This window comes from Protopterus annectens, chromosome 2.part2, assembly GCF_019279795.1.
Source record: "Protopterus annectens isolate FY-2018-M chromosome 2.part2, PAN1.0, whole genome shotgun sequence".
Taxonomy (NCBI): Eukaryota; Metazoa; Chordata; order Ceratodontiformes; family Protopteridae; genus Protopterus; species Protopterus annectens.
The window spans coordinates 741434745-741459060 of NC_056730.1; the positions used below are offsets into that span (position 1 = coordinate 741434745).

The 24316-nt window shown below is 39.5% G+C and overlaps 1 protein-coding gene across 1 annotated transcript in view; it reads right to left on the minus strand.

Moving 5' to 3' along the window:
* Window positions 1-24316, minus strand: part of SLF1 (SMC5-SMC6 complex localization factor 1) — a 1376372-nt gene that overhangs the window by 282522 nt on the left and 1069534 nt on the right. Inside the window, exon 12 of the mRNA XM_044064135.1 lies at window positions 12576-12723. Coding sequence (XP_043920070.1) covers window positions 12576-12723 — 148 coding nt within the window. The remainder of the gene's footprint in view (window positions 1-12575; window positions 12724-24316) is intronic.

A 24316-nucleotide genomic window follows, 5' to 3' on the forward strand; every position in this document is an offset into this window, starting at 1 on the left:
ATCAGATCTGTCAGAGTACAACGCACCCTTCACCATTTACCTGACCAGGCACTTGAAACATCTTGAGAGACCACAGAAGTTCCTAACAAACAAAATACAGGGAGTAAATAAGTCCTAGGCAGACATTCCCAAAGCCTTATCCCTGTAATCATTCTCTCACAGACTGCTGCATGGTTGTCTATGCCTAGCCTACAAAGCATACTGTGATTCCACACTAATGTAGTTGTTGCACATTCACAAACAAATGCCATCAGAAATACCCATTCTAAAGACCTAAACTTTGTCTGTAACAAACAAGAAATGATGAAGGGACTGGTATGTTCCTCAAAGATTACCCCCTTCTCTGGAACAGGCTTCCCATCCATATGAAGCAAAGTTCATCCCTAATCATACCTAAACGTAACTTGGGCCAATTGGTAGGAATTTGCAAAATCACTCCTGGTTTGGTATCTATGCTGTTAATGGACAGGGGCAGCCTGCGAACACTTGATGTGCTCAAACCTTCATTAGAACCGCAAAACCCCTTGGCATACTGACCCCATGTCAGCAATACTTTAATAAATTTGAGGTAAACCTGGCTAGGCTTAAAATGGCTCTTCAGCCAATTTTCATTAAAGTTTGTGTCCTGAGATTCTACACACTGCTGTGCTGCTTTTTTGTTTTACTAGTTTTGGTTGCTGATTTTTGTAGTTCTTCAGCCTGTATCCTAGTAACCACCTATGAACCTTGAAGAATGGAATTAATGCCTGCGTACACTTAGAAACCACACTGAGAGTGATGTCCTATGGAAAAGGGAAATCAGTGCTATGCTTCTCAACATCTAGTGCTTCAGGCAATTAACATTAAAGGAACAAAAACTTGTAAAGAGTAAAACGACCCAAAAAACGTATTCCATTACACATGAATATGACTGGCCCTCCACTGAACATCCACTAAGAATGAAATGACAGAGACACCTCTAACCAATAATGCACTTTTAAATCCCTACAATCCCTGCTACTTATATATACCATCTCTAAAATCACAATTTAAAACTCTATGCACCATTCCTTAACTACAAACATACCTATCAATGTCAATTCATATTGCAATTCAACATTTAAATACTTTCCCATCTGACAGGTACTGTGCCTACATTAAATATGACAAAGCAATCAATCAAATATGGATAACCATACAGTATAGTACTGGATGAACCACTGTTTTGTACATCTTATTTTTCAGTTTCTTTAGCATTTGTCTGTCACACTGTGCCAGTTGGCTGTAGCCCCTCGAATTCTACCTTTGACCTCTTCATTCAGATGTCTCCTTCTCCTCAACCACCCCTCCCAGATACCTGAAGCCGTTAACCTGTTGCACTAGTTTCCCTTCTCTCTCAACTTTTTCTAATTTCTCCTATTTGTTGTCATGACAACTGTCTTTTCTGCACTCAACTTCATCCCATGTGCCTTCACAGTTTTGCATTCCATCCCCCTATCATTTCCTGACTTTTTTGTTCACAGTCTGCTTGTAATGTCAATCTTCTGCATACAGCAGCTTTGTAGAGCTGCCCCCTCTGATCTGTCTGCTCACCAGTACGAACAGCAGAAACTTAACAGCCAAATTCTGATGCATACCCACTCCCACTTGGAACCCCTGAGTCCAAACCCTGTTCTTAGTTTTGTCATTGGGTCCATTTACATAGCCTGTACTACTAATCCTACTGTTTCCTGGACTTTGAACCATCACAAAATTGCCCAAATCAGTTTCTTGGGATCTTTTTCCAAGTCTAGGAATGCCCAGTTGAAAGTTTTCCTCATCTCTAGCTTCTCTTCCACTATCTGTGACTCACTGCAATCATGTCAGTTGTTTTACACCATGATCTAAATCCGAACTGCTCATGACCTACCTTACTTTCTACTACTTTCATATAATATGGCAGAAGTCTGATACCTCTCTACTGCCCGCAGTTGTCAATGTTCCTTTTGTTCTTGTACACTAGCACTAATGACCATTTTCTAGTCATCGGGGAAATGCTTTTCTCTCCATACTACTATGGCCTTCAGGAGACATTTCTCCCCTAATTTACCCAACAGATTAGCTTGCTTTCTCTGACTTAATTTTCCTTAGTACTGTTCTTACTTTCTTTTAAAATATGTTCTTCTTCCTCTTTCATGGTAGACTGTGTCAGAGGCAGTGTACCTTCTGAGGGGTTTTCTATATTCAGGACTTGTTGGAAGTGCTCTTTCCATTTGCCTTTGATGTCCTGTGGATCAGGTTGTTGCTGGCATCCATTATTAAGATGACTATCTTCCTTATCTTTCTACCTTTGACTTGCAGCTCAATACAGTTTCTTTGTGCAATCTGCTGATTTACTTCCCACAAGTTAGTGTGTGCCTCTGATGTCTTGCTCCTTGTTGTTGTGACTACTCACTTAGCCTGTTTATTGGCCAACCAGTACTCCTTCTTAGCCTAATCAATTTTTTTCTGTTTCGCACGTTTTCCTCAACTCCTTTGTTTTGAAAAATTACATGACATGGATGCTCATTTATGCTACAGTCCTCACATATGGTTAAGTGACTTGCTCAGAGTCGCACAATAGGCAAAATAAGATCGAAGGAATCAAAACCCTGTATCCCAGGATTTCAGAAAGCAGCTCATTAAATGCTCAAACCCTTAATATTCTTTGTTGTCGTGTGTGTGTGTGTGTGTGTGTGTGTGTGTGTGTGTGTGTGTGTGTGTGTACAGTGGATATCAACAGTTTACACACCCTTGTTAAAATGCCAGGTTTTTGTGATATAAAAAAATTAGATCACAATAAATCATTTCAAAACTTTTCCCACTTTTAATGTGACCTATAACCTGCACAATTCGATTGAAAAACAAACAAATCTGTTAAGGGAAAAAATATAAAGAATAAAAAAAGTACAATAAGCTAGTTGCATCAGTGTGCACACCCTTAAACTAATACTTTGTTGTGTGTGCACACCCAAACTAATACTTTGCTGAAGCACTTTTTGATTTAATTACAGCATTCAGTCTTCTTGGGTAGGAGCATGGCAAATCTTGACATGGCAATATTTGCCCACTCTTCCTTGTAAAAGCATTCCAAATCTGTTAGACTGTGAGGGCATCTCTTGTGCTCAGCCCTCTTCAGATCACCCCACAGATTTTCTATTGGATTTAGGTCTGGGCACTGGCTGGGCCATTCCAAAACTTTAATTTTCTTCTGAAGTCATTCTTTTGTTAATTTAGATGTATGCTTGGGGTCACTGTCGTGTTGAAAGGTGAAATTCTTCTTCATCTTCAGCTTTCTAGCAGACGCCTGAAGGTTTTGGGCCAAAAGTGATTGGTATTTGGAACTGTTCATAATTCCCTACACCTTGACTAAAGCTCCAGTTCCAGCTGAAGAAAAGCAGCCCCAAAGCATGATACTGCCACCACCATGCTTCACCGTGGGTATGGTGTTCTTTTGGTGATGTAAAGTGTTGTTTTTGCACCAAATGTACCTTTTGGAATTGTGGTCAAAAAGTTCAACCTCGCTCTCATCAGACCATAACACATTTTCCCACATGCTTTTGGGAGACCTGATGTAATGTTTTGCAAATTTTAGCAGGGCCTGGATGTTTTTCTGTGTAGGAAAAGGCTTCCGTCTTGAAGCTCTACCCCACAGTCCAGATATATGGAGAACACAGGAGATTGTTGCACATGTAGTACACAACCAGTACTTGCCAGAAATTCCTGCAGCTTTTTCAGTGTGTCTATAGGTCTCTTGGCAGCCTCCCTGACCAATTTTTGTCTGGTCTTTTCATCAATTTTGGAGGGAAGTCTAGTTCTTTGCAACGTCACTATTGTCCCATAATTTCTCAACTTTCTGATAACTACCTTCACTGTGTTCCATGTTATATCCAATGCTATGGAAATTTGTTTGAACCCTTCTCCTGACTGATACCTTTCCACAATGATTTCCCTTTGATGCTTTGTAAGCTCTCTGCGAACCATAGCTTTTTCTGTAGCAGTCAACTGAGTAAATGTCAGGAAAATCCTACTAGGGCAGCTGAACTTTATCTGGGGTTAATCAGTCTCTTAAATTGATGGCAGGTGTGTACCCAAGAAGACTGAATGCTGTAATTAAATCAAAAGGTGCATTAAATCAAAAGGTGCTTCAACAAAGTATTACTTTAAGAGTGTGCACACAAAGTATAAGTTTAAGGGTGTGCACACTTATGCAACCAGCGTATTGTACGTTTTTTATTTTTTATATTTTTCCCCAAACAGATTTATTTGTTTTTCAATTGAAATGTACAGCTTACAAGTCACATTAAAGGTGGGAAATAATTTAGTGTGGTCTCATTTTTTATATCACTAAAACCTGGCCTTTTAACAGGGGTGTGTAAAATATTTATATCCAATGTGTGTGTGTGTGTGTGTGTGTGTGTGTGTGTGTGTGTGTGTGTGTGTGTGTATATATATATATATATATATATATACACACACACACACACATACATACATACAAATACACACACACACACACACACACACACACACACACACACACACTCATGCATACATAAACTTACAGACAGAGATTATTACTTTTGCAAGTAGTAAATGAATTACTTCTAATTAAGGTGAACTTATTCCATAAACTTGAAAGGCACTGTGGAATTTACCTGTCATTTACTGATATTTACTCTTAGTATTAAACTCTCCAATCTGGTGTTAGTTCCCCCAGCAGTGCAGTCCATGCAGATTTCAAAACAGAACTGTATCAGATCCCGCCCTTTTATCTTAAGAGAGGAGGATACATGGTACTGGGCTTCTTTAAAGAAATTAATGTCTTAGCCAAACGGAGAATGTGAAACATTTTTTTCTGATTTCCTGTTCTGCCAACACTTCTGAAATATATTTCTAATAAAGCTTGCAGTACACATCACTTTAGCTCAATTTTTTAAGCAATCCCGGAATAGCATGTTACAGAAGTTAAAGGTACTGTGGTCTTTTGGTTCTCCACCAAACTGAGGAGATCACCTTAAGAGTTTTGTCCTGAGATGCCACCGAGGGAAGGGGGCTTCTTTGCTAAATCCACCTTTCTAAACATCAAGGGAGCAGAGAGCTGGGTACTTCAACCCTGAAAATATGGAATCTTTAAATAACTCCACAGTGGGTTGACCGAAGTCTCACCCCTACTTTGCTCACTTCCCAGATACTCATACAGGCTTCTGATGAGATCATATGTGATAAATAGCATAAGTTCGTCTGGGTCCTCTGACTCCACCGAGGATGCAGAGTAGGACAGTAAATCACTCACAGCTCCAAACTGAGCATGCTCTTGCATGACCAACATACATGGGACTGAGAATGGATGAGGACTGAGTACTGGATGACTGGTGCACAGGGAAACATATACCGTCAATCGTATGGGGCCTTGAAAGTATGAAATGAGCCTGATGAAGGTATCAGGCCAGGTTTCTGAAGACTGCACTCCAGCACCTGTGAGAAAAGACCTCACCAGACCTCAAGCAATCGGGTTAAGCTGTGGACCAGAAATGCAGATTGTGAAAACAGGAGGATCTATAGACTCTTCTCACTATGGGTTATCAAAGCCAACTGGGCATGGACAGAAAGTCTGAGATGAACAGTACTTGACCTTGAGTGCAAAAACTGAGTGAACAGGTGCATGCAAGTTGTTTAAATGGGAAATGGGTGGTGCTTAGTCCCTAGGGTACACCTCTCCCAGGCCCCTCATCAACCACCAAAATGGGAAAAAATGGAAAAAAATGAGCACAAACTACTCTGGCTTAGAACATGATGTACTTGAATTGGGCAGCCATCTCTGGGACAGATTTGCCTACAGAAAACAGTAACTGATGCCCATCTTTAACTTCTGTAGCACACAGAAAGAGCTCTGTAAAAGGTCTGAGATTTGCTGGAGCGGCAGTCTGTCCAGTTCTCACACTCGGCAATGTCAAGTTTGGTCATAGGTAGGTAGGTACTAGGCTATCAGCCCTGGGGTCTATACAAGCCCAGCCAAAAAGGTACCCTGGGCTTTTGCCACCCAAGAAAATCATTTTCCTTGCCACTGTGGAGCAGAGCCACAGAAGTGATCCTCAGGGTGAATTTCCTATTTCCCAACCAATCATCAAGGATTTTCTTGAAGAGTGCTAATGAGGAGCTTTGTTTGGTATAGATAGGTACTTTATTCCAGTGTATGGGAAGTCTCTGGGACAGGAATCTATCCCTCCGGTATGTTATGTTTACTGTGGTGACAAGGTTTAGGTCCCTAGAGCGTGTAGCTCAGAGGGATTAGGATTTCTTTAAGTGGAGCATGGCCAACAGCTCTGTGTTTGACATAGCTTTGTATGTTAGGCAGAGATCACCTCTGAGTAGGCGATATGCGACGGAGTAAAGCTGGAGTTTTTTGAGACGATCTGCGTAGGGCATCTGTTTGAGGCCAGTAATCCTCTTTGTGAGGTATTTCTGCGGCCTTTCCAGTTGTTGTAGCTGTCTTGTGAGGTACATACTAAAAGGGGCGTGGTACTCTATAATGGGTCTACTGAGTGATGAGTAGAGGGGAACAATGATCTCTTTTTTTCTGGATGAGAAACCTTTTGTGATGAGGTGTGCCATGTAGAAGGATTTCCTGACTACTGTGGCGATGTGATCATCAAAGGAGAGACTACTGTCCACCTGTGTCCTAAGGTCTCTTATCACACTTTCGGTGTTAAGTATACTACCGCCTATGTTGTAGTTCATGGGTACAGAGTTTTTACCAAAGGGGATGGCAATGCACTTTTTGGCATTGAGCTCAAGGCCATGGCTTTGACACCAGGCATCTGTCTCAGTGAGGCCCTTTTGTAGGATGTCCACATCATTAGGAGTTTGGATTATGGCTCCTAGTTTGCAGTCATCTGCAGACTTCGTTAGGCAAAGACCTTCTGTGTTAGCCTGTACTTCAGAGAAGTAGATACCAAACAGGAGAAGACCCAGGACTGAACCCTGAGGTACTCCACTTGTCACTGGTCTGAAGTCTGCTATTTTCACAGTGTGGGTTCTGTCAGTGAGCCAGTTGGCAACCCATCTAGTGACATAGGGATTTATACCTAGTTTAGTGAGTTTAGCTATAATTCCAGAGTGGGGGATGGTGTCGAAAGCCTTGGCAAGATCTAGATAGGCTGTGTGAACCCACCTTACCCTCGTCTACGGCTTTGGTGACTGCTTCAAAGAAGTCTGTCAGGTTTAGCAGACATGATCTGCCTTTTACAAACCCGAACTGGGTGGGGTCCAGAGTTTGGAGATTACCAGTGTATTTGTTTATAAGTTCCATGATGAAACGTTCCATGGCCTTGCAGACCACGCTCGTCAGGCTAATGGAGCGGTAGTTCCTGGGGTCTGTGGTGGCTCCCCCCTTGTGGGATAACCATCGCTGTGCGCCATTCAGCAGGCACAAAGCCTGAGGTGAGGCTATGATTGAACATGGTACTTAGGTGGGTTGCCAGTTCGTGTAGAATGCAGCCTGGGATGTTGTCTGATCCCACAGATGCTGTGTTCTTGGCTTTGGAGAGTGTGGTTTTTATCTGTGCAGCCGTGATTACAGGAACTTTACATTCTTCCGGTATAGAGATGGGCTCTTTAGGGGGTGAGAGAGGGGGTAAAGTTAGCACTGAACCTATCTGCCAGGATGTTGGCAATACCAGTTGGGTCTGTATATTCAGTGCCATTGTGCTGTAACACAGAGCAGATCTGAGTGCTGCCATTAAGATTATTGACATAGCTATAGAATGCTTTGTGGTTGTCTTTAGAATCAGTGGCAATTTTGTTTTCTAACTAGCTTTGGAGGATTTTATCAGGGATCGCAGCTTCTTAGTGAGGCTGACCAGGGAGCTCCACCACTCATTGGATTTTACTCTATTTTGCAACAGTTTCTTCCTTTTGTGGTACAGTTGGTTTATGGCAGGGGACCACCAGATTGGCTACCTTTTTTTGGAGGATAGCGTCTTGGTTCTGTCTGGGATAGCACGATCCATGCACACGTGTAAGTGGTTATAAAGTGCAAATGTGTAGGATTCAGTAGTCGTAACTGTATTGTCCATCTGCATGGGTGTTATGAAGTTAAACACTTCTGTCTGAAGAAGCATGAAGTTGGCTTTGGAGAAATTTTTTACCATGCTTTCCTTAATGGGGGGGGGGGGGCAGGATGTGGATATCTAGGGTAATTAGCTTATGGTCGGATCGGACCAATGAGGCACTGACTTCAGGTGTGGAACACCGGTCACTCATGTTGGTAATGACTAGATCTAGGATATTGTTGCCCTTGGTGGGGGTGTGGATAAGTTGATCCAGGGCATTAGAGTTTATGATTTCCAGAAAGCGTTGAGCGAAGGAGTTGGTACATGAGTAGTTTTCCCAGTTAATGGTGGGGTAGTTGAAATCGCCCATTATTAGGGTGTTTGGTTGAACCCTAATATTTTTCAGTACATCAAGAAAAGAGGAGTGGGAATCCTGGGGCATGGTGGGGGATCTGTAGCAAGCTACAATTTGGATTGCAGTTTTGCCTAGAGTTAGTTGCACTTGGATAACCTCGGCTGCATTATGCTGAGCAACTAGCCTGGAAGTGTGGATATCCTTAATGTATATGGACACACCTCCGCCTTTGGTGTTCCGGTCCAGGTTACATGGCCGAAAAGTGTGGTATGAGTTATAGCCTGGTAGTTCAGGGGTGCTCTCTATTGCCTTGAACCAGGTCTCAGTCACTGCACAGATATCGATGTTCTCCATTTTAAGGAGTGCCGTGAGCGCATTTTGAGATTTAGACTTCTAGCATCCTTTGAGAAGGAGACAGTGAGACCAGGATCTTTTCCCATCTGTATCTTTTTGAGGAAATGCTGAATTGTTAACACAGCAGTGTTACATTATACTTCACAATCAATGCATAGGATTACCTGAATGGATCCTGGACTACAGTTTGGTAGGCCTGAACTGGATGGCTTAGATACTTCAGGCATTAAAAACAAGAGTTTTCTCCTATATACTTCAGGCTCAAAATTCAAACTGGACAAATGACAAAAAAGAACTAATAGGCTCAGTGCTGGTAACTCTTTTGTAATGCAATACAGCAGAGCATGGCATGTGACGGCTGAATGTACATATCCTACTTATCATGACAGCTTCAAAAAAATAAAATTGGAGTGGAAATACAACTAACTTCAAATCAAAGCCAAAACAAAGAGGGTCTATGATGCAAATCTTAAGGGTTAAGGGACACATTATACCTTAGAGCAAAAAAGAACACCAAATTACTTTTGTTGTTGTGGTTAACATTTATCTAGGATTTTAGAACATATGTCTTGATTACCAAGTTAGAGATAAAGATTTTAGACAGGAAGGTGTTTTTGTGCTTCTTGACTTTTATATTTGTCTTAGGAGTACTTAAACATTTCATTAAGTTTAACTGCTTTGGGTAGGTGAGTTTTAATTCTCTTGAATGATTTAATGTGCAATGATGCTGTCTAAACTAACTATAACATTTGCAAATGGAAAAGACGTAAACAGGAGTGTCACATTCGGGCCCAACCTATTTTTCCAGTCTAGGAAATCAATTCAGAGAAGCTGTCCGCAGATTAACATAAACAGCTACATCCATGCCAGATAAAACAGAACTCTTGTCGAGCAAAAAAGAAACGTTTTTCAGCATGACTGCAAATCGATTTAAAATGTATAAACCAGCCAATATATAGGTCTTGCAAAGATAAATGTTACAAGTCGAATGTCGCTACTGCCTTTAATAATGGGGAGCAACCAAGCAAGTGCAAAGAATGCATCAAAAGCCCCAAACAGAGGCTAGAATCCTTGACTACTGCAGACTAAGGAAGCTGGTAAATATTCATGTGCAAGGTTACAGTTAGAATTCAGCAGGAAGAAACTGTGTGTCCCAAAACAACACAAACTTTCCTGGAGAGTGCAAAATCTGTTTTAAACTTTACAACAGGACAAGTGGAAGGCATAGAAAGTGAATCTCAGTCCAGTATGTACGCTGGAATCCATTAGGCTCAAGAGGGACAACAAATTCAAGCCTTAGTCCACCTCAGTCAAGTCAAAATCTTGATGATCTCTCTGTTAGCAGGAAAAATCTACACTGAAGAATGTTTGACTCCTGCTCCACAAAGGCATTCTTCCTCACAGGTCAAATGCCATGCTCTGCTGTATTACTGGCTGGGGTAAAATGGGATTTCTTCCAATTTCTAAACACCTCCATAACTTGCAACTGCATGGGAAATGTGTCTACTATCCTATTCCTCCTGCCCTGCAAAAGTAACAGAAAAGGGGGAAAAGCACATTCATTCCGGAGTGACTAGCAAATCAGAATGAATCCAATGTGCAGAGATTTGATCAGGAGCACAGATGGGGCATTACTCTAACTTTGCACATCCCTAAGTAACTAGAACATGGTCGTGAACACTACAAGCTGCTCCATATCTGCACATTTGGGAGTCATGCTTAGTTTGGGTCATGAGAAGAGGATTACAGAGATCGACTTCTCTAAGCAGGGGTTACAAACATATGTCCTACTTGCTTAGGTACTACACAAAAGATCAGTTAATGGACATGATCAGTTACGACTTAGAAGCAGTTTTCCCTTCCAAGCACTGAAAACTAGCTAATGTGACCCTCTCTTTTCAGGAGAGACGCTACTTCAAAACTATGAAAAAGAAAAGGTAGGTTTCTCCAGCCAACCAATGAAGTGTCTGATGTAAAGCTACGCAATGAGTTCAGAAGCATAATGGAAGATCCACCAGTAAACTGACCAATACTCCAAAACCAAGAGACAAATGTCTGACACCAACAGATGGTCCATAAGTGAATACTGGCTCTGCAGCCAGTAAAAACTCACAGTCCTCTTTAATACTTGCATCCCCCAGCATAAGAAAGACAATCTGAAGATCATGGCAGCCATAAGGCCCAAAAAAGACAGCAACATCATGGCTGCAATTTTGGGGCCCTCTTAGTTTGCAGGAATGAAATGCTGGAGTGTGTCCATCTCTGAGCTGATGAAGGCAATCTTCTAAAAAACTGTGAAGAATACTCTCTATCCAGAGGTTCAGGCAGGGAAGAAAGTTGTAACATTACATAACTCAAACAAAAATAAACAAGACCAACTATACAACAAAAACCATAAAAAAAGGCACAGTGGAATGAAATAAACAAAAGAGTGATGACTGGAATCAGGACAGGTAGGATATTGTTGGGAGTCTTGAACCTAAGCTGGCAGATAAGACTCAAGCCCACCCTGTCAAATGCTTTAAATTCCTTGTCCAATAGCAGTCTGTTACAGTTCCTGGATCCTGTGCTCAACCAAGGGATTCACACAAGAGTCTGTGATAGGATTTTGGGTCAGGTTCTCACTCCATTCATCCAGAGGCTTAAAGGGGAGATTCGCCTTCCTGGGAGTAACAGTAGAAGATTCAAACACTTCTAGATTGGACAAATGGCATCCATGACCATACACAACAAAAGAGGGATTGATTCATGGCTCCTCCTCCTTCCTAGACATTCAGTAAGGTGTTTCTCGGGGGAAAAATGAGGATCAGATGCCATTCCATGGTGGACTTCCTAATGTTTCTGTAGAGGAGGAAGGATTCAATTTTCCTACTGATTTCCATAACAACTGCCTCAAGAACATCAGAACTCTTGATAGGAAGATATGGCATGTAAGGGTGAACTAATTTCTACCAGTTACCCAAGGGAAATAATCCCTCATTGTATGGCAGGAGGACTCCTGAAATTGTGCCTGTCAATGGTTGTACCAGATCCTTAGAATCCTACATCAAAAGCCCAGAACTGGTTGTTGTTGAGTCTTTCGGCTTTTCCCGGTTAGGGGTCGCCACAGCGGAACTCCGGTCCGCTAATGATTGGTAGTTGATTTTTACGTGCCGAGTTACCAGCGCTATGAGGTCAAATTTCCTCAAGTGTGTACTCTGCACCTATGTGAAGAGACCTCACTACACTTCAAATAAAACTGAAGTACAGAGCCCTAATGCTGGACCCTGGAGCAAGAGGACTCAATGGGCTCACCTCAAATAGGTCATCAAGCTCTGCTGGACCAGATGAAAAAAATGGACTATACACACCCCTGAGAAATAATGAAATGATCCAATTATATTGTTTACATAAACATTAGCAATAAACAAAGAAAAAACAGTAGATGTAAATGCACATTATAAATATGTACTGGACTTCACAGAAAATGTAAGAGCAGTATTAGTTTCACTCCCACCCTCTAATTTATTTTTCTGCACAACTTAACAGTTAACACCTTTTTGCACAACAGGATCACCTTTCAAGAAATGATGCATGAGCAATAGCCTCTATTACAAACATCTTTTGTATTACAGACTAAACTCATGAAGATGCAGCTTTTTAAGACTTACCAAAAAATGCAAACATTTTGAAATGCCTTTATCACTGGAAAAAAAAAATCTTTAAAAGTCAAAGAAAGAAAGAAACTGGTATTTTTATGTTACAGCACTTGCCAGAGAATGCTCTGTTTCTAAAAATGTTAAAACCATTCTGGGAGAATATTTATAAAAACTTACCATCACAAGCTGTAGCAAAATAGCTGGCTACATCTTCTGCCACTTGGTGGGCCACATACCTGTCCATTATCCTACCTGCAAGAACCCAGTATTCCACAACTATTCCCAGGATTCTACTGACAACATACACTGCTTCAAGATCCATCTCCTTTAAAGAATTGGAAGAGATACAAAAAACATTTTAGACTTTTCAGCGCAGGCTAAATCATATCAATTTACATTCTAAATAATTACAAGAACGTGTAAGCACTTTTCTTTATAAAGAAATGCACTACATACTCCAAACATTTTCAAGAATCCTCTCTCCCCTTGAACCTCGTTAGGCATCACTGAGTGCACCACTCTTGTTGGTGGATGGTAGTGTTCAATATTCGTCTTTTCTATTCATTCTTAAACTGATGCTGGTGTGGTCAACATGTTTTTTTTAATCTCATCTCAAAGATTACCCAAGGCAGGGACAAACAAGCATCCCAAATTCTGAAGACAAAATCAAAATGTACTGGGCCCTTTAAAAATGCATGGCCTTGCACAATCTTTCTGATTGTATTACAGTTTTGCTCACTTAACTGCTGATGTTAAAATATATAAAAGGACAAAATACCTTCACCCTGTTGATCAAATAATTATAACCAACTTATAGTAAAATGACAAAAACAAATGTGCTTTTTTTTCTGGTGTGTGTGTGTGTGTGTGTGTGTCTTTCGGCTTTTCCCGGTTAGGGGTAATGACCATTAAAAAGATGTTCAGGGAGGCCACAGGCAAAGAAGCTATGAATGTCACTGCCTCTACTGCTGCTGCTGTTTAAGTTGCCTGGGAGGAAATTCTGTTAGGAATTTGAAAATTACATGGTAGACTTGAAATATACAGTCAAAGTAGATGTGAATAATGTAGATGCTGATATGATGCTTTGTGATCAGACACCATACTGTCCATTCAACAAAAGAACAAGGTAACGTACGAACAAGAATGACTTGGATGACACTGCACTTTAGAGCAGCAGGTTAATAAGAGCTCTCCCAGTGTGAAAATTGAGAAATTGTTGAAAAAAAAAGCCAATAAAAGTTATCAGTCTGAGTAAAATCCAGTTATCGGCTAGTAATTATGCTGCTTGCATCCTAACAAAGAAGAAATTTGGAGAAAGTTGAGACAAAATCAAAGCAAATGAAAAGAACTGGGCCTGACACTGACCTTTTAGCTGATCAGCAGAAAAACAGTTCAGTTTGCAGCTCTATTACAGGAGATGTCTCTCAGTAATTTAGAAAAAGAAAATGCACTCAAGAGGTGTTTAAAATAAGTGAGATATTGAAGGAATACGCAGTCACGTGATGAAAGGCTGGAAAAAAGAAGCTTTAGCTATTCAGATGAACTGATAAAAATGCATAAATCAGATGCTGAAATGAAATACACTAGGTAAACATGAAGTTTCTCAAGAAGAACTGTTTTAAAAATAAAGGTGGAAGACAAAGCACACAGAAAAAAAGAGATTTTTTGCTATATCAGAGAAAATAGAAGTAACAGACTGCATTTGCTTTATGAAATTACAAACCAGTAACTGCACTGGTGTTTCACAGCAAGATATGCTAACTAAGAAGGCAGCATTATCATGTGTTTGTTCCAAATCTCTATGAAAAATCGACCAAGACCTCTATTAGTAAAGAAGCATTTATACCAGCAGAAAGACCTGCTCCTAACACAACTGAGACAGAATTGAAAAATGTTAAAAAAAAATGGGAACACCAGTGTGTTTGTGGAAAATGACTATCTGTTGTACTCAGACAGAAAAGAAACAAGTTTATCCCGGCAATCAAGGGATGTTGAGACGCAGATGTGAGACTCAAGTTGCTATATTCAGCTCACTTTAGAATATTTTACTTGGAGGATCAAAGATGCTTTTGGATGGATAGCAGACTAAGAAATAAAGTCAAGTCAACAAACACTGAATCAGCAAATAAAAGGGGACTCTCCTTTTCAATCTTCTGACAGCAACAAAAAATACAATAGAACGTTTTTTTTTACTACCACACCATTTATGTCTTCATCACTTATTTCAGAACTTTCTTCTATGTCCTATTTTTTCTCATTTAATTTTTCTTCTATTTCTACTACTTCTAAAATGTATTTTCTTTGTTCAATTTCTTCTTTTTTCTTTCTTCCTTAGTCTTATTTTCACTTTTGCAATTCATACGTAAATGTCCAATTCTGTTACGTTTATAACATTTCAATTCACATTTTTTGCATCATGTCCCATTTCTCAATAAATATGTTTTCTTTTATCATAGTTATTTATCAAATGCCCTTTTTTTCCTTTTCCAAAATAAAAATGTTTGGGCTGTCCCCAGTATTTTAGGACACCCCTATTCCCCTCCACATTTATCATACTTAGCAATTTTTTTCTTTATTTTTTAACACACAATCCCACCCATCAGTCTATAACCCCATTTTATCATAAACTTTTGTAATGTCCAGTACTTCTTTACATAAAGTCTTTAAATGCCCTTTCAGAGTCTCTCTTTCCACCTCTGTCCGAAATTGTACATGAATTTTCTTTTTTGTTTCCATGTTAAATGCTTTTATCACAAAGATTTCATGGATTACAGTCATTCTTTTTTTCATAATGACCAAGAAAATAAATTCTCTGTTAATAGGAATAAATGCTTTTACCTTATCTGCTTTTACACCCAAAGGAGCTATTACATTGCCCCACACTTCATACATGTCCACTTCTTTGCCTTCTTTACTTTGAATCCTTACCACGTACTTCCACTTTTCATTTTCTTCTGCCTTCCTTTCTGTTACTTCCCTTTTGCCTTCTTTTAATTTCTCTGCATATGTTTTCTTTTACATCTCACCACTATTCTTCAGGATTGCCTCTGCATCTTCCTTTTGCATTTTTTCCATAATGTTACCCCAGGAAATGTCTCATTTATTTTCTGTCTCTCTCTGCATCACCATTTAAGTAAATCATCCCACAACCATCTAAAATGGAGGATTGTAATTATATACCCATCATTTGCCAACTCATGTCCATCAAACAGATTTCTTTGCAACATCTCCTCAGAATCCTGTAAAAATTCTCTGGTCTCAATATTTGCTTTCTCCTCCATTTCTCTCATCGCTCCATTATCTCCTTCTCTATCCATCTGCCTCACTCTTTTGGCAGGACACCTCCTACAAAATGTTTCGCACTCACAACAGTGATGAATAGGGGAAGATCTCCAGTGACCTGGTCAAATTTCTCCAAGTAGTATAAATACTACCTCGAGTCTCCCCTGAAAAAGAGGCTACTAGGTTAGTGGGACTAGCCCTGGCAACAAAAGATGAATAAAAAGTAAAATAAAAATGTATTTAACTTGAAATGTTCAAGGACTGAAAATAGCTGAGTTTTACAGCTACATAAAACAGGGTTTAAACATTTTACATAAGCAAAAATGTTATTCTGACTAGACTGGAAAGCTTATTTACATCCCAATGTATTAAAGCATACTTAAATACTATATATGCAGTGCACACTTTCCCAGGTAAGTTAACTCTGCCAATAATTTGATAACAAATTTGGTAGCTCAACCTTGCTCAATATTTCTACCCCATAAATTAAATGATCTTGCAATCAGAAAGGTTGTACCAAGTCTTCTGTGGAAAAACTAAACAGTTCCTTTCTTAAACCTGACACTAAGTATTCGTTCAACCAAGTTATGCCTTAAAGCAATCCAAAACTCACAAAATTAATTCAGCAACAAAATGTATGTTGAAAACCATTTATAAAAGTCTTGATACCGTACTTAATGTGCTCTCTAGCAGAAGGAAAAAAAACTTTTAAAAAGGCAAATGCTAGGGATATTACAATAGCTCCATTATGACTAAATATAAACTCCCCAATAAGTAAATCATCCCATACTGGAACCCGTCTTCACCACCACCTATTCCCAAACATTAAATTTCAAAAAACTTTGCTTTAAAACTGGTTCTGTGGTGCAGAGTGATGAAGCTATGACTGTGACCCAAGATGACTGTTTTTTGATTAGCTGCTCTCACAGTGGAAGAGCTAGGCAGGTGGGGGAGGAATGAAAAGGTGTTGCACACTTACTACTCTTGACAGCAGGGAGGGATTTATGTGCACTTGGAGGCATACAGCATGTGCTGATCTAAGTGAGACTGAAGATACCACTGCTCATGTTGGGATGGAATGGGGCAGGGATGTCTGGAGGGAACGCCTCTTGTGGAAGTGAGGGGACATCCTCTGAGGACAGTCCACTGCATGTTCCCTCCCCAGCCATTCACTGAATGTACAATGTAAAGACTGGGGGGAACAAATGAAAAAAAAAAAAAAAACAAACATTTGAACCATCTGTAATGGTTGTCTAAATGATTGTCCCTTCCAGTCAATCTCTGCCCACTGATGGGGAAATGAATGGACTGGAGGGACTGATGACTGACAGGCAGTGCAGATAAAAAGTCTACACAAACACACACACACACACAAAAAATGTCTGCTTTCAAGTATATAGTCCGATCAGAACAAAATAGAAGAACAGGCACAGATAAGAGTGAGAAACTACCAAACTGTAAGGTTAAAAAAATATGACAACCAGTACATTTTTCTGCTGTATAATAAACCCAGCTGCCTTATTTATGAGCTCATTACAACACAGAACTGAAGATATAAAAAATCTGTAAATATTGGAGGCATCAACAATAAATAGGCATCAATTGAAGCTTGGATAAATATAACAACCACACATCCTTGCTACAGCAGAATCCTAGCAAAAGGACAATTTCTTCCCTTCTGCATGTATGTAATCAAATGACTCTCCACAGTGATATAAGACTAGGAAGTAGGAATGGGAATGTTGTTCTACTTATTACAAAAAAAGCAAACAAAGAAAAACAACCAAAGCTAAACAATTCTTGAATGAAAACACTTAACATCACTCATGAAAACCCATCCAATGATATGAAAGCCAACTGTCTCATGGCCCAAATATGTACAGGCAAAAACACAAAAGCAAATAGATTATATCCCACCACCTTCGCTGGTGCAAAACTGGCACATGTACAATATATATATTTTAATGAATGGAAGAAACAAAACAAATGCAATAATTCTGGGAAGTTTTTTCAAGCAAATGCCACTGGTACAGGTAGCTCACTTCTGCAAATAAGTTTTAATTTAAAAGGCCTGGATCAAGTGGTATAGCAACTGACATGACAAAACTCTTCAACTGGGAATGACTTTATTCTTTACCACATGAAAAAACAACATAAAGCACTGGTACAGAGCAGGGCTGGCCTTAGGTGAAATGGCATGCCCTAGGTGAAGGGCTTCACACACTATCAGATGCCCCACCTTCCGGGTCTACCCCCATCATGGACTACCCACACCATGCAGATTTTTTTCCTTTGTTTTCTCACAGTTCGTCTTACTCTTCACTTGTTTTCCTACATCCATTCAATCATTTAGCCCATCCTAATTAGGCAAGCTCAAACTAACAAATTATGGAGAAAAGACCTGCATTAAGCTGGAGGTCTTGTGACCCATCCAGGCTATGAGGTTACCAGATGTACTGAGGTGCATTTTGTAGTTTTTAACAGCTTTTTCACCCAGAGATAGCCCGAATAAAAATCTTGATTAAAAGAAATTCAGTCTTATTCTTCAAATTTGCTTCTTCCTGCATGCATCCTAACTGACCAAGACCGTACAATTGCTGTGGAGGAAATAACTGAATTAAGCTGGAGGTCTAAACGCCATGAAAGTTCTTGATGTTCTGACATGCATTTCAAAGATTTTTTTAACTAATCTTTTCTCATCCAATGATGGTCTGAAGAAAAATCAAGGTTAAGGAGAGAAAAGCAGTGTTACTCTTCAGCTTTGCTTCTTTCTACATCCTTTCAACAGACTCAAATGGACCAACTCTGTATTGTAACAACTGCATTTAAGCCAGGTGATGGGGGGAGGTATGGGGCTGCCATGGGGTTTTAGATGCTCTGAGGCGCATTTTAGAACTTTTTTAAACCTTTAGATCCAATGATGACCCAAACAAAAACAGTTATTAAGGAAAATAATTCAGTCTTACCTTTTATTTCAGGGAAGAAATAACTTCCATCAAAGGTGGCTTAATGCTCAAAGCTGACAAAATAGCAGCTCACAATAAACTAAGACAAATGATTGCGAGGATACAGAAATGTTATCTTTGAACAGTACTTGCCTCCATACTCTCCCACAAAAAGAAAGGAAAAATTAACAAAGTCACTTTTTGTGGACCCCCCCTCTGGTGTTAGAATGGGATGAAAGTGAAGAACAAACAGCCACAGTCAGAGTTCAAGTGGACATACATATATACACAGCATGCCTCCTCATTCCTATCACCAAAAGACAGACACTGTGTGTACATTTCTGATGTCAGACTAGAATAAAATTGAAAAAAGACCAATAAAACATACTTCTTCTTGTCGCTGTCAGATGTATATAAACAGTACATCTCCTCAACCACACCAAGAGACAGCAGTCTATATATATTTCTGATGTTTGGTTGTGAAAGAAATGAAAAAAAAAACAATGATCACAGTAACGTCTTACCTTGTTCATCCTAGACAGTACACTGTTCATATACAAGTCATAGTCACCCTCTGTGTACACTTCTGAAATTTGAGATGGATACTAAAGAAATAATGGCTACACTGTCTGCAGCCCAACACAAGCTACAGTGACCTGTGAACACCTGAGTTTTGGGAGGAAAATTATGTACATAATGACATCACCCCCAGGCCCTGATACCACAAGCAGCAACAGCTTGATGTACACACCTCTGAGCAGGGACAATTTTACACTATGTGGGACTTGGAAAAAGCCACTACTACGCCTGTGTCAAAATCCACTTATACAGACTAGAGATATGGTGGTCACCACGCCCCAAGAAGCTCTGACGATATAGATTTTCTGTGATGCATGTTATGCTTTATTTTTCTGAAAGATAACTGTTTAAACTGAGCAAACAACAGGGTCAGTTACTTTCAACAGACAGCTTCCACCCCATGTCTAGCAGTAATAGCTACTTCTACGTGCAACTCTGATGATGGTGAAAAATACAGTCATGTACTGTGCAACAGCTGTATTCCATGTAAACAGTACCCACACATTAAAGTATTCCAAGTGGAATCACACAAAACGCATTAATCCTGCAAATGCTCACTAGTCTTGCAATGCCAAATACTGACTGTTGAAACTAGGAAAACAACTAGAAGGTCATTTACTTTCTATAGATAGCTCCAAATGCACACTACTCCTTGAAAGCCAGATAATGACTGTTTAAACAAACAAAAAAAAAAAGTCTCGCCAAGTAAGTAACTTTCTACAGACAGCTCCCACCTAATAGTTTTGTTACTTCAGTGTGCACTTCAGATATCAGATTATAATATAAATGCTGAATCATTTCAGTTTTATTCATCTGAAACAGTGGCCACACATATTTCAAGTTGTTCTACATAAATTGCAGTAATCCTGCAAAATCAGAACAAGCCTAAACCAGCAGTTGGTCGTACCCCCAAATCCATACACAGAACAGCATTTTTTTCTGTTGATCTAACTCTCTCACTTGTAAGAAGCATGGAATTCCAATGTCTGGCATTGTTGACTGAATGCAGTCAACAGCAGTTTATCCATAACACTAAACTTCTTTGCTCAAGAATCAGGGACAAAGCCAAAGAACAGCAAGGGAACAAGGGCCTAAAAATCAGGAAAAATTTCAATTACTAATCTATCCACTTCCAACGTTAACAGAACTGTAGGTTTTACATCAATGTGCCTTTTTCTGAGCAACAATATGAAAGTATAATGTCTGGCTGTAATCCTCAGAGATTTATCAGAAAATCAAAACTTTTAAGACCAATAAGGGAGCAATATGAAGCAAAATCCGGGACAGTTGAGATATACAATCGGTTTTCCAAACAAATACATGCATAAAAATTACAAGGGACAGCAGGACAAGCATAAATCAATGTTCTGCAAAATCAGGGACAACTGAGAAATACAACTATAAATATCTGGTTGTCCACCAGTAACACTCAAATAAAAACTTACCTCACAATATCACCACTACTAATAGCTTTCTCTTTCCGTTGCAGATATCACACAGTTTAAGATCTGACTTGTTGCTCAGTCCTGCCCCCGATGTACCTGATTCATTGTCTAGGTAGGTCATGGGTGGGATGGAGCAAGAAACCAGCAAATTGAATGGACAAGCTTACAACATACACTCTAGCGTGCAGCTCTCTCAGGTCTGGTAGGGTTGTTGTCAGTTATTTAACTAATTAATGTAATTACTTTATAAAAGTAAAGATATGCAGCTAACAGAAAAAATGCTTCACCTCCAGCCACAATCCAGATTTTTGCTGTAGAAGATCTCCTAAGCACCTCTTTAGAATCTATAATAAAACAAGCTTTAGCCCCTACAAACAGTACCACGGCCAATACCATAAATTACCCTTTGCAAAAATACGCACTAGCTAAAATTGGCCCCTTATTTTACTTAAAAGTAATCTCTCCAAAAGACACTAAAAAAAACAACTAAATAAACTAGACAAAAAAATCTGGTGCTGCACTTGTCACTACACCTGGCATTCTTAAGAATGGTCTCCAGTTAGATGGCCAAGCCTCTGATCAATATCTGCAACCATTCCCTTACTAGTGGTACAGTTTAGAGCCCCATGGAGTACAGAATGTTTTCACCACAGGTTAAAACATCCTCTGCTTGCTCATGTAATGATCACAGACTCATTGTCAATCTCTGCCCCTTAGCTAAAATGTTTGAAAATATCCTCTATAAACAGAAACTCAAAAGCAATAATGAATATGTTATCCTATGTAGAAGAGCAGCACAGAGTCCATACAGCTTTCAGTACAACCACATCACTAATCACTGCACTATATAAAGTAACCAACCATACTTAAAATATGAATGAAGCCAGCCTTACTTCAACAGCTTTTACCAATATGACTAGGGTTTTTGAAACTTTTGAATATATCCTTTTAAACTGCATAACATAAACATTGGAGAGGCAACAGTGGGGGAAACTCACTGAAACTTTAAAACTTTATTCTAGTATAAGATTGTTAGGGGTCTGTTTTAGGACCCTCACTATTCCCACTCTATTAATGACCATGTATGGACTTGTACCTTATACATGAAAAACTTACTTGAGGAGTCTAATACTAACAGAGTCAGACAATGCATTGACAAATCTCCAGGTAAAACATGTGACAGTTTAAAAAGACATACAACCAGGCATGTATTAATAGACTGCACATAAAATAAGTGGTTATGGTGTTTGCATCTTTTCAGAAGCTAACAAACTTGCCCCTTTTAAAACTTGAGATCTGCAAAGCAATACCATAACAAATTTCAAGCATCTGTGATACCTCTGTTACATCTAGATTTATCATTAACACTTAAAACATATGGAACTGATAACTAATAAAATTATGATCCAGTTAAAACTGTTGCACCTTCTGCCATCAACTGCAAGACAAGCTTTAACCAAAATTTTGCTGATTTCTAAACTCAAGGATTGCCTTCTAAACTAACTCTTCTTTTAGGCAGTAACTCTCACTACTGCAAATTACAAAAAAAATGCACTTCTTCAGGCACTCAAAAATACAGCTACAACTTATCAGTAAAGCTTTACTGGCTCTATGTTTAAAATAAAGCCATTTTAGGACTTTCATGATTGCTGCATACTGAGTAACAGGTTGATTACATCTCTCCCACAGTGAAAAGTGAAACTGAAAAAAAGCCAGTAAAAGCTACCAATTTGGGTAACATTTGGTTACAAGCTACTGATTATATTGCCTGAAAGACAGCAATGAAGAAATATTGAGAAAGAAATAAATAAAGAGAAATTCAACCAGGAAATGAAAAGAAGAAAACTCCTTTTGGAAAGAATTTTGCAAACTGTTCAGCAAAAAAGCAGTTCAAGTTTTAGTTTTGATACAAGAGATTGCTTCCAGTAATTTAAAAGAAAACATGAGCCAGATGCACTAAGACGTGTTTAACATAAGTAAAACACTGAAGGAATACAATAAGTCAAATAAAAAACTCACAAAATAGAAGCTTCAACTAGTTTTTCAGATGCATGGTTAAAACTGCAAAACTCAGAGGATGAAATTTAAAAAGGCAGGCTTCTCAAAAAGAGGTTTTTGTAAAAAAAAAAAAAAAAAAAAAAAAAAGTACAGTTAGAAGACCGCTATAAGCAGAGAAACTAGAAGGAAAAAAACTGCATTAATTTTATGAAAGTACAAATAAGCAATTGGACTGGTGTTCCACAGAAGAATTTATAACTTAAGATGGCACACTGCGTACATGCTCCAAATCTGCCATGTGAAAGTAGCCAAGACCTGCATTAGTAAAGATGCAATCATGACAGAAAGAGATGTTCCTGACAAAAGTGTGGAAAAAGGAAAAGTATTAAGAACCATGGATAGCAGAGTGGTTGTAGAGAATGACTATTCATTGTACACCAGGCAGAAGAAAGGCAAGTCCATCCAGCAATCATGGAATGTTAAGAGGCAGATGTAAAACACAACCTGCTGTACAAAGCTTTCGTCACAATATTTTTTCTCTTGCAGGATTAAAAACATTTTTGGATACAGAACAGGCTTATGAGGAATTAAGGTTTAGGCAGCAAAGAGTGGGACAGAAAGTAGGAGGAGACTCTTCTTCTCAGTTTTCCAACAATAACAAAGCTCATAGAGAGCCTGTGAAACCTTTTCCATCATTCAAAACGAAAACACTTGACTGAGAGAAAAAAAGCACATGAGCTGACAAAAAGAATTAAGATTACCCTGGAATTGAACAAGAGACTGGTGATGAGAGATGGAAAGGATCAGAAAGACGACCAGCAATCAGGGGCGGCTCGTGCTATCGGACTGCTGGACTGCAGCCCTCCCACCTAGAAAAAACAAAAGAAAAATCTGCAAAACTAAAAAACAAAAACAGAAAAAAAAAAAAATCACGAGTCCCGACTACTCTGCGCATGCGCAGACACATTAGAAGAACTCAGACTGCCTGCCTTTATCAGCAGTCCGGATAAAGACAAAGAGGTACCCAGCAATCATTGCTGTGAGATACCCAGGAATCTGTGCAGTGACGACCGCACAGAAGAGGAGCTCTGGCTGCAGGCAGAACCAATGAGGACTGAGCTGCTCTCGGGACTTTCATTGCGCAGGCTTGGCGGATTACTGCTTCAGGTAGGTGTTTTGGTCACTGGCTGGATTGTGGGCTTGCTTCGCTCATGAAACGGGTAGGTGTTTGGTCACTGGCTGGATTGTTCGTTCATAAAACAGGTAGGACATTTATTTACAGCAGGTGTGTGTGTGTGTGTGTGTGCGTGAAATGCCCCAGTTACTATATACTGGTGGCTAGAGAGAACAAATGGTAGTGGGTAGAGATACTCAGGCTTGAACCCTGTACCTTGGATGCAGGTGGCAAGGACCTGAATTCCCTATCCACCACCATTTCTAAAAAAAATTTGGAGATTTTTGCCTCATATTTGTTCTGTTCCTCATAAAATCTCTGGTTTCTGTATCTACATTTTTCCTTGCAAAGTCTGGAGTGCAGTGGTGCACCGGTAGCATTGCTGCTTAACCGCTACAGGTTCTCTGGTTTGATTCTTGGCTGAAGTGACTTCTGTGTGGTGTCTGCATGTCCTCCCATCTTACAAAGATGTGTCTGGCATTTCTCCCTGCTCTG